Genomic DNA, 19,294 nt, shown 5'->3' with positions numbered 1-19,294 from the left:
TTGGCGAACCCTGATTATGATCGGGAGTTTTACCTGTTTTCACACTGCAATGGTACTTTAATGACTGCCGTATTGACCCAAAAACATCACTAGGTCACAAGCCATTGGCCTACAACAGTGGTACACTGGATTCCGTGATGCAGGGCCACTTCGCATGAGAGCAAGCTCTCGCTGCAGCGGCCTTCGCAATAGAAAAAAGCACCACCATCGTAATTTTAGAATGTTCAAAATCTACATTGACCACACAGAGAGCAACGGCTTATGAAATTATAACATCCAGTCCAAACGTTCATGTGGTAAGATGCAAGACAGTAAATCCAGCTGTATTTATTACTGAACCATGCTCAGTCGAGGACTTGCAGGCACACGATTGCGCTATATATGAGGGAGAGGAAGATGACATTCCCAAATCGAGCGAAAATGCATTCCAGGAGGGGAGATATACTTTGTGGACGGGTCAGCATCAATAGACAGTGAGACAGGAGAGAAGCATGTAGGGGTGGCAATGGTACGAATTGAAGGAGAAGGGTATGAGAGTATTGTACAAAAACGCCTCCCCTCTCATTACTTAGCTCAAGCAGCAGAGCTGACAGCGCTAATTGAAGCGCTGCACACTACTAAAGGATGTGCTGTCACCATATACTCTAACTCTGCATATGCTACAACAACAGTGCACTCAGGGCTGTCACGATGGCGACAAAGAGGGTTTTGCAGGGCAGATGGTTCACCAGTACAACATGCAGCCCTACTAAATTAATTGATAGATGCACTAGCAGAACCATCAGTGGTGGCATTGGTGAAATGCCAAGCACAAACCAACAACACGGACGCAATCTCATTGGGAAACGCAGCAGCAGATGCAGCAGTGAATGATGCTGCATATTTCAATATCCCACAAGCAATAGAATGCATTGTCAAAACACCCACCACAGAAACACCAGACAAAGGATACAGCCACACACCAATTGCCCAAATAATAGAGCTCCAAAAACGTGCACCTACAGAGGAACAAGAGTTGTGGGGGAAGAGAGGTTGTAAGTAGTCTCTGCCAGATTTAATATGGAGACAAGAGTTATCAGGGAAGGTAGTGATGCCAGTGGAGTTATTAGAAGTAGCATTTCAGCAACTATACTTCCCAACACACGTGACTAAACAACACATCGCAGTAGAAATACAGGAACATTGGTTTGTTCCAAATATGCACTAACACTTATCAAAATTCACAATAGAATGCACAATGTGTCAGACATACAGCTCAGGAATGACATTAAGGACATTGCGCGGAAGGTTACCACTAGAGAACTCCACATTGACTATGTGGATATGTGGGAAAGATGTAACGCAGCAAGATATCTGATTGTGATTCTTCATCCGGGTTGGTTGCTTGGGTGGCAGGAGATTTGACGTCAGTCATCTGTGCTCCGCATGGGTGAAGGCCAGGTCGCTGGGAGGCAGGGTGGTCACTATCTAAGCTAACATAATATATTCACTTAAAATGCATGCACTAAATAAGAGTTGTTCAAAGACCTTCAGTAGTTTATCACGTCTCTATAAAAGTCACACATATATCTATACTATCAATAACATAGTATTATACAAGTCTTAGGTTAAGGGTCTTGACCGCTATAATACACTGGTTGAAGTTAAGGCCCGTACACATGAGAATCTCTGGTATGTGGCATTTGTTAGTGGTAGGCAATGATATATTGCAGCAGGGGTCTAATGTGAGTTGGGGGTCTGCTTGGTGGGCATCATGGCATGGTCAGTGGTCTGGCACATAAACGGAATATCTAGCAGGGACACAGGGTCACAATGGCAGTGAATTTCCACAGGAGAGGGTGCGGGAGGGGAACGACACATTTGTGGAGATGAACAAGCTATGTGCTTAGCTCATGCTGGTTCACATGCCGGACAGTAATCTCAGAGGAAGAGTGATGTGTTACATTTACCCTTGTGTTGCAAACATCTCCGGCTTCAGCGTGAGAATGGACCCGTGAAGGTTTCCAGCCAGAGTGAGAACGGGGGTGGGGGCCCTGCGCGCCTGGCCAGGCTGCGGTGAGAAAAGGGAAGAGAAGCGTTTTTGTACTATCGCAGTGAGGCCTAGTCACCAAGATGGAGTCGAAAGGGGGTACAAAAATGGATGCCCCGTGTCCTGCTCAGTGGTCCCATCTACGCGAAGGTCAAGCGAGGTTAACATTGCATAAGGACAAGGGGTGAACCCACTACTGGAGGCACTTGGTCCGAGTTTTGTACTGAGAAGTAGAGGACGAGAGGGGCTTCATGGCCCCTCGCTCCCACACATTCCCCCCTTTCGTTACATCTAAAGTAACGAATTATGATACCTTATTCCTTTCATTCTCCCTTTGGTAGTGCTCAGCTTCAGCGACTGCTTCTTCCCAGGCCGGGGTACCCTTTATTGGCATCCATGCTCTGCATACACTTCTCAAGCTATTCCCTCTTTGTGCATATTCATCCATCTGGGGTACACATTAAGTATATCCCACCATCCCCGTCTAGATCTACCCATACTTCATTATACCATTGCAATTCTGTTGGTTCCTTGATGGTAGTGTGGTACAAATTATCGACCCTGTCCCCATATTGCCTGTAGTTGGCAGTCATCCTGTACTTTGGAGGGTTATGTTCCCCTGTTTGTATTTGGGCATCTATCATAGTTGCTACTGTTGTTGGACGGCCCATTTTTACCATCATCATAGTCGAGGTAAGCATACTTTGTGCACAACACCGGAGTCCCAGTTGGCACGCGCAGAACAATAGTAACACAAAGACAATGATAGGAACTAGTATTTTCATCATCACATTTACCCATGATGGTATCCAGCTGAACAAATTGTCAAACCATGTGCTTTCTTCCGCTCCACCCTCTGTTCTCATCTTTTCTCCTAGATTGTGGACTGCTGTTATCACATGTGAGAGTATCCCGTTATCTGCATCTTCGTATGGCACGAATGTGCAACAGGCCCCCTCAATTTTCAAGCAAACACCACCGTCCATTGCCGTGAGGAGATCTGGAACATATCTGTTTTGCATTGACATTAGGCGCAAGGCGCGGAGCTCTATTTTTATAACATTGAACCCTTCTTCAGTGTCTTTGGCCAGCTGGATGAGCTCCCAGCGCACGATCTGCAACCACTTGGCATTTGCTCGCGCTTGGAGCCCTGGTGTTAGGAGTGATGCAAAAAATGTCTCTGCAGATGAGAACAGTTTGTATTTTTGCGGTATTTCAGCAAGGAGTTTTGATGATTCGGACGAAATGTAGTTGGATGATCTTTTACTTCGTGACAACTTTGTTTTCAGCTCGTATTCGGACAATAGTTCATAAGCTGGAAGTTCTGTGTTTTCTCGTGGGGGCGCTGCCGATGGTTCAGCTGATTGTCCAGCTGCCGATCTGTCAGCCGAATCTCCTGCTGCCGATCTGCCAGCCGAATCCCCTGCTGCCCCTTGGATATGGCTTTCTGGTATTACCATCAGTGCTGTATGGAGAGTGGCTAAGGCGCAAGTACCCTTACAGGATGCTGGTAGATACAGGTATGCTTGTTTGGCGCAAACCCAGTACATGTCCATGAGGGCTGCGGTGCCTTTTTTCATGTCTGGTATTATTACTGTCTTGTTGCATTTTCTTGCTTCCCCCATGTTCACCTTTCCTTCTCCACGGAAGCATAGTTTGTGCGCTATTTCTTTCTGCGTTTTTATGGGCTTTTCCAGCGCTGTGATACATGTTAGTTTAGCAACATGCTGTGACCAGATAGGTGTGCACACTCCTTTTATCCATTGGAATGCATCTTCGGTCAGCCCCCGGAGTGCTTCTGCTCTGCACTCAATAGTTTCATCGTGCCATTTGTTCTCTGCATACCTCGTCCCCTTTATGACAAGAAATTGTTCTTTGAGGCATATCACGCCTTGACGCCGACTCGTGCAGGTTTTCTCACTCTCCATTCTTTCTAGACTGACGGTGTGTGCCTGGAAGGTGCTTTTTATCCTACACAGAACTAAATGAATTAAACACTGAACCTCCGACAAGGGCACTTCCTGTGGTATCAACATTTTTGGTGTCCCTGATGCATGAGGAATGAGTGAACAGACGTAGCAGCTTTCATTTGTTGCTTGCTTTGCCGTAGCACTCATGTCTGAGTACCATTTGTTGGACTGGTCTTTGTGGCGGGGGTCTTCTATTTCATCTAACCCCAGGTCATGATAAATGTTCTATCTTTTCCCTCCCGCCCCCCTTTTCCTTCTCCTTCCCTCCTTGTTGTTTTTCACTCTTTGGTAATGTATGGGAAACATTCCAGCCCAGGTCGTGTCATTGCTGTTGGATATTGCACGCGTATATTCACTAGTGGTAGCAGTGTAATATGAGGTAGGCTCCATAGCTACCTGTATGTCTGTGCTTGTATTAGCTACGTCTTTCGGCCAATAATAGTCTCCATCATATTCATTTGATTCATAATCACTGCTCATGTTTATGCCAGGATGTAACAATGAAACAATTATTGGACCTGCAATGGCGTGCTCTGAAGATCGCGTTACATTTGTACCATTAATACCAGTGTTATGTAAGTTTCTCCCCACATTGTCTTTACTCCAGTCCATATTAGGGTTGATCCTTCTCGTATCATATTAGCCCCTCTTCCGCCTTTGTGTAAATTGTTAACCAGAGATAAGAGGGTATAGTACCAGGCCATAAAAAAACAGCATCACTGAAAACAAAATTGCAGCACATTTCAAAACACATTCAACATTGCTAAACCTTTTTGCCCTAATGGCATCCCTATCACTATCTAATATAAGTGCATTTGCCGCGATTGCACTTCGTTGGGCCATTTGTCACCTGGAGGGGCGATACAAAGTTGTTAGGTCACCACGATATGTACATTTATTTGCATATTTATGTTTCATCTATTTCTCATTATTTTCTTTTTGTACTTCATTTCATATGCAATTATTAGTCCTGTATTTCAATTACATTTTCTGTTCTGAGCATTTCTAGAGAGAGAGAGAGAGAGAGAGAGAGAGAGACAGAGACAGAGAGAGAGACAGAGAGAGAGAGAGAGATGATAATGGTGATATTAACACAAGGCACAATAACTTCAACGGCACACCATCACTTTGTAAATTGTCCTTTTCGTTCAATCATATTTTCATTGTTTTCCAACATCAGTTGTAGTACCAGTTCCACATTCTTGTTCACTCTGAGAGGTGCACCCAATATTTCAGTCCCTTGACCTTAACCGCGGTGGGGGTACTGCATATGACCCTGTACGGGCCATGAAACCTTGGTGAATTCCATCTTCTTACAAAACTCCTAACATAGACCTGTGCTCCTGGCATCAGCGGTCCACTTAGGCTGTCTGCAGCTGGTATAGTGGTAACAGTCGCCACATTTTCAGTAAATGGTAGTGCAATTTGTCGCGCTATGCTGCGAACTGCGTGCGTCAACTGAGTTAGATATTCCTTAAATTCCTCCCCTAGCACTGTGGCAGCCCTGTGTGCGTCTGATGCCCTCCTAATCGGGGAGAGCGGTGTGTGTATTCACCTCCCAGTCACAATTTCATGGGGGCTCAAATGATGGTCTTTGCATGGTTGCATTCTGAGTTGGAACAGTGCTAGTGGTAAGCAATATAACCAGTTTCTCTTCAGTGTGTTACACAACTTTGATAATTTGCTCTTGAGCAGGCCGTTGATCTTCTCCACCACCCCATTGGATGATATATGGAGCACAGTTTGTGCTTCACCCCCAAAACGTGTCGTCACTTCCTTGAAGAGGTCATTCACAAAGTGTGTGCCGTTGTCTGATCGTATCACATCACATATTCCCGATCGGGAGAACACTTCTCGTACTAAAAATTTCGTTCGCCGCACACTTCGCGTTTGGGTGGGGGAATGGACCCGCCTCCACCCACCTTGAGAATTGACACACCACCACAATTAGATATCTTGCTCCGTTACATCTCTCCCCCATGTCGGCGTAATCAATGTGGAGTTCTCTAAATGGCCCTACTGGTCGGGGCAAGGTTCCTCACAACGTTCTCAGTGCCATCCCTGAATTGTATGTTTGACATGTAGTACACTCTATGACGAACTTTGACAAGTGCTCCTGCAGGTTAGGGACAAACCAATGTTCCTGAATGTCTGCCGCTATGCGTTGTTTTGCTACATGGGCTGGGAAGTGTAGTTGTTGGAATGCAACTTCTAACAATTCTACTGTCATCACTACCTTTCCCGTTATCTCCTGTCTCCATATGAGATCTGTGGCTGATTGTTTGCACCCTCGTTTGCTCCACAACTCTTGCTCCTCCGGTGGTGCTCTCCTTTGTAGCTCTATGAGTTGGGCTATGGGTGTGTTACTATGAGCTTCGTTTAGTGGTTATGTAGTAGTTACTTTTACTATACATTCTGTTGCTGGCGTTGTATTGAAGTATGAGGCCTCCTTCGGTGCTGCGTCAGCTGCCGCGTTTCCCAATGAGATCGGATCTGTGTTGTTGGTATGGGCCTGGCACTTCACCACTGCTACTACTGATGGCTCCGCTAACGCATCTATCAATTCATTTAATAGGGCAGCGTGCTGTACTGGCGAGCCATTTGCTCGTCTGAACCCTCTCCTAGGCCAGCGCGATAATCCAGAATGAACAGTGGTAGTTGCATATGCTGAATCTGAATATATCGTCACTATGCATCCTTTGGCTGTGCGTGATGCTTCAATTAATGCAGTTAAATCTGCTGCTTGTGCGTAGTAATGGGACGGGAGGCATTTTTGGACGATTGTTTCATAGCTATCTTCCTCCATTTGTACTACTGCCATCCCTACATGTTTTTCTCTTGTTTCTGGATTTATTGATGCTGAGCCATCAATGAACTATATTTCTCATTCCTTCAGGGCGCTTTCACTTGCTTTGGGAATTTCATCACCCTCCCCCTCATACGTTGCACAGTCATGTTCTTGCATGTCCTCCATTGTACATGGTTCTGTTATGAACGTAGCTGGGTTTACCGTTTTACACCTTACATGGACATTGGGGCTAGATATTATTTTGTATGCTGTTGCTCTTTGTGTTGTCAATGGCGATTTTGACCGCTCCAGAATTGCAAATAATGAATGCTCGGCATATAGTGTTACCGAACATCCCATCACAATTGTGGCACTCTTTTCTATGGCGAAGGCTGCAGCTGCAAGGGCCTGTTTGCACGCGAAGTGACCTTGCATTACCGCATCTAGTGTTCCACTGTAATAGACCAATGGTTTGTGCCCTAATGATGTTTTTTGTGTCAGTACTGCTGTCATCAATGTTCCATTGCAGTGTGAGAACAGGAAAAATTCCCTCTCATAATCTGGGTTCGCAAGGACTGGAGCATCTGCAATGAGATCTTTTAGTTTAAAGTACTGCCTCATCATGTCGTGTGTCCATTTTATTGGGGCTCGGTTCTTCTGTGCCTCTTTTAGTGCTTGCAGTAATGGACGTGTGTGTGCTGCGTAATCAAGGGTCCATGATCAGCAATAATTACATATGCCAAGAAATCTGTGCATGTCCTTCACTGTTTTTGGTATGATAATGTTGCATATTGCAGCTGCTCTGTCTGGGAGTATTCGTTTTCCATCTTTTGATATCAGTTGCCCAAGGTATACAACTTTGGCAATGCAGTATTGCAATTTCCCTTTATACACCTTGTACCCCTTTATAGCTAACACGTTTAGTAGTGTTATGGAGTCTTCCCTGCACCCTTCTTCTGTTGTGCTGCAGACGAGTAGGTCGTCTATGTATTGTATAATGGTGCTCTCAACATTTATGTTCCCAATATCCTCATGTAGTAAGTACCCTGTCGAAAATGCTGGGGCTCTCGCATTACCCCTGTGGGAGTCTGCGATGCTCATATCTGTTGTTTCTTAGTGTGAATGCTGTGAGGCACTGTGATCCTGGGTCAAGTGGTATTGAGAAGAAAGCGTTCTTCAAGTCAACCACAGTGAAACATGTTGATTCTTTGGGTATACTGCACAGTATTGATGCAGGGTTAGGCACTAACAGGAATACTTTTTGGATGATGTTATTGAGTGGGCGGAGATCTTGGATCATCCTCCATGCCCCTCCTTTTGCTTTTTTGATTGGGAAGATTGCCGTATTACACGGGGAGTTTGATGGCACTATGATACCTTGGCTCAGGAGTGCATTTATTGTTTCCCTAATTCCTTCTTCTGCTTCTCTCGATATTGGGTATTGTTTCACTCTCGGCGGCATTGTCCACACATTGCCGATGAGTGGCTATTGGCTCCAGTCTCGCATTGGCTGGCACTATGGGCAACCAGAAAGCCACTCTTTCACATAAGATCATAAGAGCCCTGGTGAGTAGCTCAGCTGTAAAGAAAATCCCCTGGCTTATGTACATCCAGAAATGCATTAGACAGTTAAATTGTGCTAATCTTGTCTGCCCCTCAATCTTCTTAACCCCCTGTGCGGTCAGGGCATACAAACAAATATTTAATTCCATCTTTGTGGCAAATAGGGAGTCCGCTGCCTTGGGTATTCTTGCAAACAGAAGGCATATTGTGTTAACATCTGCAGATGCTATTCAGCCGTACTTGCTCCACAGTGATAATCCTGGAGATCGCTGGGCCTTGACCCGAGCCCGGTTTGATTGCTTATGGCTAGGGGCACCTGCTGTCAGTGGCCAGTGGAAGACCTTCTACACTTTGTGTTGTTTTGCCCACATTACACAGACCTAAGACAAAAAACACTTCTGCCACTACTTAGGTCCGCTGGCTTGTCTCAAGCTAGGCCTGCTTTATGTTAGCTGCTTTCAGCCGCTACGATGCCAGTGGTCTGGGGCGTGGTGGACTACTTGAGAAGGGCCTGCTATCTGAGAACTAAATTCACTGTCCAAAATATGATCGAACCCTGAACATTTTATTGAATCGTTTGGACGCTTCCTGTGGATTTTATCTTGATTTACACACATGCACATTTTAATCTTTTTTTATACATATGTAATGTTTGTAAGTTAATGCCGTGGACTTTTTAAAAAAAAATGTTGAATTGGATTTTGTATTACTATGCAGTTCTATTTTGTGTATGGTTTATGGATAATTTGCTTCAGAATAAACTTAATATGATGATGATGAGGTACTGCACCTGGTTTAAGTTTTATCTTTATGGGTGTCACTTCATGCAGCAGCCCTACATCATGGGGGCCTGTGTTCCAAATTTCTGGCGCTACCTTTGCCACATCTTCCTCAAATATTGTTGGTGGGGCACTGACACTAGCCATAAGCGGGTTATGCACTTCCCTGTATTGGATCATAATGTCATATGGTATACTTATTTCCATTATTATTTCTCCGTCGTCTTCATTATCAGTGAATAATTCTTCGTCATTTATGTCTCTGAGCATTATGTTGGGATCTATGCATAGCACAGTTCTCCACTCGCACCCATGCGTGTCCAAGCCTATGACCACAATACGTTTACTCGATACCTGAACTGCCTCAATGTCTATGGACATTATCGTTCCTGGCACGACATCTACACTTGCGATTGGGCGAAATATAAAGTCTGATGGTGTCCTCCACTCCTTTCTCGTTATTTCAGGCACTACTCGGGCTAACACCTTGATGCCATAGATAAACATGTCTATGTCAATTGGTATCCCTCGCACTACAACTTCATTCATCATTGTGCTGATCATCAGCATTGCTCATACTGTGCACACTCCTGGGGTGGAACAACTATTCCCCGCTCTGTAAACGAGATAGTCATGTTCAATTTGCTTAGCAAATCTCTTCCTAGCAAGTTGATTGGCGCGTCTTCGTGGTACAGTAAGGGTGCACGCACTGTTTTTCCCCCCACCGTTATATCTAGATCTTTTGTGTAAGGAACTTTTAAAATAGCCCCAGAGAACCCCTGCATTTCCAAATTCCTGCCTGAGAGCGGAAACCGCCCTTCCATAAGACATGATTTTTCTGCTCCTGAGTCTACCATGAAGATAAACTGCTTATTTCCTATCTCTGCCCCCACTAGTGGTTCCTCTTCTGCACATAGGGTGGTGGATAGGACTGGACACGCAAGTGCTCCCTGTGGGCTGTCCTAATCTGTGTACCTTTCTTGCCCTGGTACTGAAAAGACATTATCTCCAACTACTGTTACACCACAGAATGGTGCAGGTGCACTGTTTGCAGCAGTTGTGAAGCTGTGATTGTTGGCGCTTCCTACAGTGTTTTGTCGTGCTATGGGCTGGGATGCACTGTTATGTGGCTGTGGGGGTGGCTGTCTTTGTTGCATTTGGGGCTCATTATAACACTGGTCCTGCTGTGTTCCGCTCCCCATCGGTAGTCCATAGGGACTACCTGGATGCGGGCAACCCCATACTTGTTCATTGTCCGTGGGTGGTTGCCCTTGAAAGTACCCTGATGGCCGCATTCTGCAATCTCCCGAATAATGTCCCCACGTTCCACAATTCCAACATGACCATTGCTGTCCCACTCTCATCCCTTGCCCACTGAAACCTCTGTTTCCCATACCTCCAAATCCCCCACTCTGGCCACGGTACCCACCTCTTCCTCTACACGGTCATTCTTGCCACTGTGGTCCTCTCTGTGGTTCTTCTCCGCTCCACTGTCCCTGTCCCCCTGCGGCCCACAATGCTGCTATTCCAACTGGCCTGTTTCCCAAAGGTTTGTCGCCCTCGTTCTCTCAATCAGCAGTTACGCTGGCGTTTATGGCGGCGACCTTCACCAATTTGTTCTGCACTATCTTTGCTTCATCTGTCAAACTTTTTTGTGCTATCTCCTTTTCCTTCTCTTTGATCCTCCTACAGTGGTGTACGATTATACTCAGAATTTCTGGCCAACCCTTGGCTTCTATCCCAGCTATTTTATCCAAGGCCTTCTGTAGCTCCTTCGGGAGCCCTTTTTTGATAATAAAGTAGAACAAGGCCGTGGATTCCACGCTGTGCCAGTTTCACTTCTCCATAAATCTTGCACTCGCAGTATGAATTGCGTAGGAGCCTCATTCTCTTCCATTGTACATTGCATCATCAAATGTAAATTAGGAATATCTGGAAACGTGCGTCGCAAGGCGTCCCATTTGCGCTCGAACATTATTGAATGGCGATCCATTGTGGCGGTCACAACTCATTGTCACTCCCAGGAACCCTGCTTTTTCCCACACAGCGTCTGCCTGATCACCGACAGCGGACACCAGCAAACTCTTTACATCACCTATCGCGAGTAGTACTCCTGCTGTGTTTTTCTCAAATGCGTGTATCCATTTTCCAGCCCCTCCTGCAAGTGGAGGGAGGCGCTTCAACAGGTTGTTTTTATCCATTTGGGCCCATGGAATGTAATGTGTCCTGCCTGCTCCCTTATGTATCAGTGGCATCTGCAACTTATGTTTCTTTCCTGTCTTACTTACTGTCCCTTTCTTTATCTTACTCACTAACATGTTCCCTACTCGCTGCCTTAATCTGCCTTGCATCCGTGGCGGCGATGGTTCATCAAAATCATCGAGCTGCGATGGTAGTGGGGATCCCATAGCCGCCGCTCCCTCTTCATACTCATCTAGATCACTCCACACCTCTTCTACTTCCTCTTCTTGCTCGCCATTCTCATCATGTCCTTCCCCTCGCTGACTTTCGGGGGTAGCTGGGCATATAATTTTCACTGGTTTGTCATTTAGATGGAACAGGAACTCTCCGACCTCCATTCCTTTTCTTGCCCCTGCGATATATGTGTTCGATGAGATGATATAGATTGTGCTGGCTCTGATGTTGCTGGTGCCAACTCCCCTGTTGCCCTTAAGGAGGGTGTAAGATCTGCTACAGATAATGGTGGCACTTCCCCTCCTCCCGGCAGCATTTGGCCCTTGTCACACAATGCTCTCAGCCGCATTATCTCCATCTGTGCATGCGCTAGCTGGCGGTCTAGATCTCCAGTTAACTGCACTAAATTTACAGGGGGTGCACTCGTAGGGCCATACAGACCTCCTTTGTCATATGGTGGCAGTGCGGTAGCTATTGCTCCGTTAGAGGGAGTGGGGGTGGGGCATGGCGGTATGTACAGAGGCTCGCTATATCCTACTGCTGGCCTCGTCATCAAGGGGTATATTTTAGTTGTGTCATTTTCAGCTGTGGTCGTTGAGCACTCACCCTTTGGTGTTCCACTTACCTCTTCCTGCGTTTTCTCCTTTTCAATTGCCTTCCCCGTACTTACCTCTCCTGTGGGGGCTATTTCCTCAAACATCCGCCACAGATATAGCACTTTCCTTCTGTTCTGCAATTGTTTTCCCTTATACCTCGCCAATAAGTGCGTGGACACTAGATCTAACCCCCGTTTGTCGAACGACCCACCCTCTGGTGCCAAATTGGTACTACGCTGTCCCCTTTTATCTCTGTCATCCACTGATCGTGGTATTTTTGTATTCTATCACTATTTAGTGGGAGGTGTTGGCAAATATGGGCTAACGGTGTTATTCCTCCCATAACGATATTTCTCCCTCAACTTGTACGTGCACTTGCACCTGAACCGAACCTCCCTTCTAATCACCTCCCCCTCCAACCCCTTGTCCTCTTACACAAATCAGCGATGTCAATTGTTTCTCAATTTTTGGCAATTTTGTGCACCAATATTCAATGCTGCCTTTGTACTTATTGCATTTCCAACTTCAATAGTTCATTTTAGCATATCTCACTTTTACCAACAAGTCACTTACAATATTTCAACAGATGCGACACAAAATGGACAGAAAGCGAAACATATAACACATAACATGCACATGCACTACCTGCGCGCTTTTACTTCTCCTTTGCTCCCGTTACTGAACACCTTTCCCCTTTCCCCGTTTTACCTACTCTTCTCATTCACTCCCCGCCTCTTACACCCTTTTACTTGTTCCCAAAGAGATATTTGCTTACACGGAAAAAGAAAATTCTAAATAACTACTCCGAGTCTACTCAATATATGAGACCCCTACTATTTCTCTTCATCTTCACTTATTTATCTGCACTGGACGAGACAATGCTACATGGCGCCGCCTTCTACCCCGTTCGGGCTAGGATACCTCTTCTCCTCTTCTCACTTTTTCACAAAACCTAATGGCCATATAAAGGACAGATCAGAAAAGGCCTCAACATCACTCACACAGTCCCTGCTCTTATCCTTAACCCACTATCACCTGTTCCCTTGTCCCTGTACTTTTCCCCCTTACCTTTCCTTGGCAACCTTCGCAACCGGCACTCACGTGTTCGGTCAGGTAATCTGAGGGTCACCGTTCTCGGTCTGACCCCAGTCAGGTCCGCACCCCAACCAAGCCGTGGCCCGCCTCAGCGAGCAGCTTTTCAGTCGGGTATTCGTCAACCGGGAACCCTTGACCCTTTCTTGTAGTGCGCACAGGCTGGTCAGCCGCGGAGGCGATGGTTTTTCTGGGGGGCGTCCGGATCTCGCCGCATGGTGTAGGCATCGAGGCACCTCTCCAAATCACGTCGCAGGGGATCACCAAATGTTTGTGCCCTCCCCGTCTTTGACGTGCAAAAGAATAAAACAAACACACCCCTGACAGGGAATAAGGCAAAGAGAGCAGGCTGCGGTGGTTCAAGGAGAGGTTTTTTTATCTGGTTGAATATTATTCAAGAGATATCTGAGAGCGCTCTGCACAAGTTATTATTACATCATGTTTTACAGGGTGCGTGACGCAACTAACATAGGATACTACATTGGTCCCGGATTGGCCGGTTCTCTCGATGTCTCAGGTGGGGTGGCATCTCTTTATCCGGGTTGGTTGCTTGGTTGGCAGGAGGATTGACGTCAGTCATCTGTGCTCTGCATGAGTGAAGGTCAGGTCGCTGGGAGGCAGGGTGGTCACTATCTAAGCTAACATAATATATTCACAAAAAATGCATGCACTAAATAAGAGTTGTTCAAAGACCTTCAGTAGTTTGTCATTACTCTATAAAAGTCACTGTCATGATGCCTACCCCCGGGCATCCGGATCAAGCCCATCAGCCCCGGGAGCAGGCATCCAGACATTTACAAAAACCCCAGCAGCCCCAGCTAGGGGCTGTCTGGGTTCAGTCCTGGCGCCGTAGGAACCAGGCTCATAATAAAAATCAGTCCTGGTGCCATAGGCGCCAGGCTCATAGACATTACTTACCTCATGCAGACCATGCTGCAAATAAATCCAAGCCAACGTGAGGCCTGGATGGGACTATTTTACTACAGGGACTATTTTTTACTCTGGTGTGGTCCTGGGGAACTTCTTTCCTGGGACTACTTTGGGGGCTATTTAAACCACGCCCGAACAGCAGCACATGCTTCGTGTTATTCTGCATCCAGCAGCGTGACTCTCACCGTGCCTGCAGCCAGCATCCAGTCTTCTGCCACGCCCGCGTGCCTGCAGCCAGCATCCAGTCTTCTGCCACGCCCGCCTCGAATCCGGAGCTCCTAGAATAAAGAGGAAGAAAAGGACAAGGTTAGAAAACTAACTTATTTCAAACTCCTCACCTGATTCCGGATCCATTTCATCTCCCGACCTGGAAAGTACATCAGTCCTGCACGCGTCGCTTCGCCAGCTCCAGACCGGCGCCATACTCACCAGTTCTCACAGCATCTTTCGATCCGGCACTGTCTCCATCATTTCTTCGCTGTACTCCGGCACCTAGGGACACAAGAATAACAAGGTGAGCCAAGGGAATCAACAAATACCTCTTACCACCATAGACTTACCTGATTTACCACCGGCGGTATTATTCTCCATATCTTCATATGCCGCATCTGTAAAGAGGGAGAAAAACAACACGTTAACGCATGCAATAGTTACCGGACAGCGTTGGGTAACACAGACTCTTACCTGAACGCCAGCAGCAGCTACGAGACCTTCTTCTCACGAACTCAGTTGCAACTTAAGGAAGGAAGGGGACAAGAGTGAACATTGGGCACATTGAACTCTTTGAACTTGATACTTACCAATCCCTCCTGGGACTTCAGAGTCAATGCTTACCGGAACTCTCCCAACGCCTTCAAACCAGTGAAGTAACTGGTATCTATGCACCCCTGCAAGACACGCAGGATGGAGAGCTCATCTTTTACAAACATAAGGTGAGGTTACTAAGGGGATATCGGAGGTGATTAGTGGGGGAGAGCGAGAACAGTTGGGAGGCCATCACTAAAACCCACAGGTGGCTAATCCCTGTCTCCACTTGCAGGAAAATACTTCTTCGGGTCCAGCAGACAAGACTAGGCGGGCCAGTCCAGACAGTCATCTCTGCAGTACGCATCACGTTGACGGAGACCGCAGCTGTACGGGTCCGATCGACACCCCTGTGGGGTCCAGGTGAGCGTAACAGTCACACATATATCAATAGTACTACCAATAACATAGGATTATACAAGTCTTAGTTAGGTTAAGGGTCTTGACCGCTATAATACACTGGTTGAAGTTAAGGCCCGTACACATAAGAATCTCTGGTATTTGGCATTTGTTAGTGGTAGGCAACGATATATTGCAGCAGGGGTCTAATGTGAGTTGGGGGTCTGCTGGGTGGGCATCATGGCATGGTCAGTGGTCTGGCACATGAAAGGAATATAATGCAGGGACACAGGGTCACAATGGCAGGGAATTTCCACGGGAGAGGGTGCGGGAGGGGTACAACACATTTGTGGAGATGTACGAGCTATGTGCTTAGCTCATGCTGGTTCACATGCGGGACAATTTAAAATTTGAAAGGACATTATACGTTCTTGCCCAATCTAATATGCTGGAGGTATCAAGGAGGAATAAATGCTTCAGCATGTGACACCCCTTTGGAGGCATGTGGGGACATGTGTTACACCATCAAGAACGCTATCTGGGCTTCCATTGCATTGCCTTTATCAAATGAAATGTGAAAGGTCTTATTCAGGGTGTGCTTAAACCTTTCCGGGCCTTCATTGGCTTTCAGCCAACATGGGGTTATCCGGTTATGGTGCATGCAGTAAAAGTTTATGAATTCTGCAAATTCATGACCTTGGAACATAGGTACTTTGTCCGATCCGATAGACTCTGGGATGCAATGAGCGGCAAAGAGCACACAGCACCGAGACGCTTTGCTTGACTTGCAGACCAAAATGCTAAGGATCATGGACAAAGGTAAGGCAGGTCTCCTTGTCCACCAGCTACTGCAACAGGCTCTTGAGAAAGTTGCAAATTGCTCCAAGGAGGCAATTGGCTGGTTGACTTTGTTCCTTGCAGACAGAATATCCAGAGTACACTGGGGTGACAAAGTCTCGCATGAGACTACCATCTTCTGCGGCGTTCCCCAAGGAGCTAGTCTCTCACCACTCTTATTCAATCAGTATCTACGTTTCCTCTGCAAGGTTTTGGATAAACATCAAGGCCTTTTTGACCTACTATGCTGACAACACTCAGCTGGTGGTGGCACTGAGCGGCAATTATGATAAAGACAGCCAATCAGTTAAGGACCACTATAACATCATAGAATCATGGATGGATCACAACTGGATGTGTTTAAAGGGTAACAAGACCGAGCTGATGGTATTCGGCTCCAATCATGCCAGGGCTAAATTATCATCGGAATATTAATCATTTTTGATAAAAGACACACATATCAAAGCAGTTGGCAAGGTTAAAACCCTGGGCATGACCTTGGAAGTCTCTATGAGCTCAAATGCTCAAGCCATGTATGTGAGCAAAAATTGCTCTACTACATCAGACTGTTGAGAGCAATCAAACCCCTACTTAACGAAGTAAATTGTACCACTATAGCCAGAGCAACCATCTTATCCCGCCTGGATTATGGTAATGCACTTTTACTAGGTCCTAGTAAAGAAAGCATGACAAAATACCAACTTATTCAAAATAACGCGGTCAGAATAATCAAGCAAAAAACAAGATCAGACCACATTATCAATGCTAGAAGAAAGCTACATTGGCTAAGGGTTGAAGACTGCATTTTGTTTAAATCTCTGACACTTAGACACAAGTGCTGTATGGAAAAGCCCTGGTCTACCTTAAATAAAAAATTGGTAGTTACACGCCTGTTCGAGCATTGAGATCAGAAGCTCAGGGGCTCATTGTAGTCAACTCACACAAGAAGGCTAATGGTCTAGGTAGAGCATTTCCCAACCGTGCAGCCGTTAGCTGGAATAAAATCCCTCTGAACCTGAGATTGGAACCCAATCACCTCATCTTCATAAAGGAGTTGAAAACGTTCCTTTTCAAATGAAGATAGTTTTCCATAGTTGAGTGACAGCTCCATTTTCTGTCTTGGCTTGCCAAGTGTCCTGTCTTTCTATGTCTCGTATTCTGTCATATGTACCCATCCTCACTGATGCCTGCAGGTTTTCGGCGCATAACAAATACATTTAAAAAAAATAATAATAATAATTAAAAAACGGCTTCCTCCAAAACCAAAAAGAATGTATCAGCTACGATCCACAGTAAGAATCGTACTTGGGTGAACCAAGAGTACTCATCCAAAACTTACATGAAACAGTGATTTTGGTGTATCATGCCGAAGATCATAGTGAGCTCTTTGCTGGGGGTAAACACGCCAAACGCATGATTGGGACGATCCTTAAATGCGGCGGTAACCCTATATGCCTATTAATTCATGATGAGGCCCTTAGTTTCTGACATGCGCTCAGCCATTCTCCAGTCACGCTTTTTGGCTACTGCAGGCCAAAATACGACAGTTGATAGGCCTCCTTTTTTCAGCATGGGAACAGTAATCAAATTTCACTGAATTTGGCGTGCGTGTTCTGGTGTAACCCAACCTTTTTAGGCAACTTTGCCAAAGTTTCATAGAATATTTGAAAAGTTACAGATCAAACACACTTTCTTGTGTAACATGCTACAAAACCCTACTTTTGATTTTGCAACCAAAAAGCTATGATATATGCTTCATTTTACTTGCTCTTACCAAAGTTATAGCATTCATATTTAATCACATACTAACTAGAAACCCATGATGTCTACACTAAGTGGAGGCAAGGATTGTGTTTTTTATTACCATACAGGTAAACTACTTATCTGTTTTAGCCTATGGTGTTCGCGTTGTTGTGTATTTGGTATGCTATGTGTAATAACACCTGAGTAAACTACATAGTTGGAGTGGACACAAAGGAGAAAAACTGACCATGTACTGCCATTCACTCTGGAAATCAAGTAATAGGGCCAAAGTAATGTACAGTAATCTATGTGGATCAAACCGAAATGGGGCCTCAATAATGCACCGTCATGCAATAGACACTTGAAAGAACAGAGCCTGAGGTGTGTCCTACTACACACCGAGTATACAAAAGAATAAGTAATGCAGCGCCTTGTGCTGTGTGAAAAGTGTGGAAGATTGTAATCTGACCTGGGAGATTTCAGCACCTTTTGCAGTAGCTCCTGGGACAACTGTCGTAGGTAAATTTGGGATCCAAGAACAGGTACGAGGTTCACCTCCAGCCACTGCTCACAGGCCTGTACTAGCGCTTCCTGTTTGTACTGAGCAAGAAAACAAGGAATGACTGAGAATGTAAATGCACAGGAGTACTGTACCGTTTGCATAGAAGTTGGACGATAATTCACAAGGATTGGCAAAGCAAATAGTTTTGGCTTTTCTGTAGGCATCTGATAGACATTTCCCAGACTATTTTATTATGCTACCACTTGCAGCTGGCAAATGGTGTAAGCACCTAGGGATTTACTGGCAGTGCCTGGCAAATGCCTCCCTAATCCTTATACTCTAGCCAACACAGTTGGTTTTGCCTATGATTGTTTTTAACAGGAATTCAGTGCAAGGAACAGATGTGAGATCTTTGGTAGGTCAGAAGAAGAGAGAAGAAGGGAGACAGACAAAAAGGTGGCATGTTGACAATAGACTTTTATTTTAAATAACAAAACAACAACAACCCAACCTTGGCTCTCGAGGGAGATCCTTACATAAAATAAAGATAACTGGGTGCTTGTCGTCAGGATGAATGTTCGACCAAAAATAACCGTCCGCTGTGCTAACAATCGTCTTCTGTCCCTACACTAAAGAAAATAAATAACTAAGGAAAAAGGTCAGGAGGATGCCTCCCTCCTACTGAAATAGTGCACCACAGTCATGTGACAAATAACTATAGAAAAGTTAAAGTTAAAATGAAGGTTCAAGAGAATGACTTCCTTCTCCTGGTTTATCAAGTTCCAATCGTAGTGAAAGTCTCTAATACACCGGTAGCAGCTCAACATAAGCAACACTCTTCCAGTCTTGAACCTCCTTTCAAGTTTGACTCTGTATTCTTTTCCTTTAGTGGCTGACTGACCAGCGA

The 19,294-nt window shown here is 45.6% G+C and overlaps 1 protein-coding gene across 1 annotated transcript in view; it reads right to left on the bottom strand.

The window, feature by feature from the left end:
• Positions 1-19,294, bottom strand: part of BTBD16 (BTB domain containing 16) — a 1,066,677-nt gene that overhangs the window by 420,645 nt on the left and 626,738 nt on the right. Inside the window, exon 11 of the mRNA XM_069611979.1 lies at positions 18,355-18,485. Within this exon, the coding sequence (XP_069468080.1) occupies positions 18,355-18,485 (131 nt within the window). The remainder of the gene's footprint in view (positions 1-18,354; positions 18,486-19,294) is intronic.

The sequence above is a fragment of the Ambystoma mexicanum genome, chromosome 8, assembly GCF_040938575.1.
Source record: "Ambystoma mexicanum isolate Mex_15411 chromosome 8, UKY_AmexF1_1, whole genome shotgun sequence".
NCBI classification, from domain to species: Eukaryota; Metazoa; Chordata; class Amphibia; order Caudata; family Ambystomatidae; genus Ambystoma; species Ambystoma mexicanum.
Note: the sequence above shows the minus strand (reverse complement) of the source record. Positions and strands in the feature narration are given on the sequence as shown.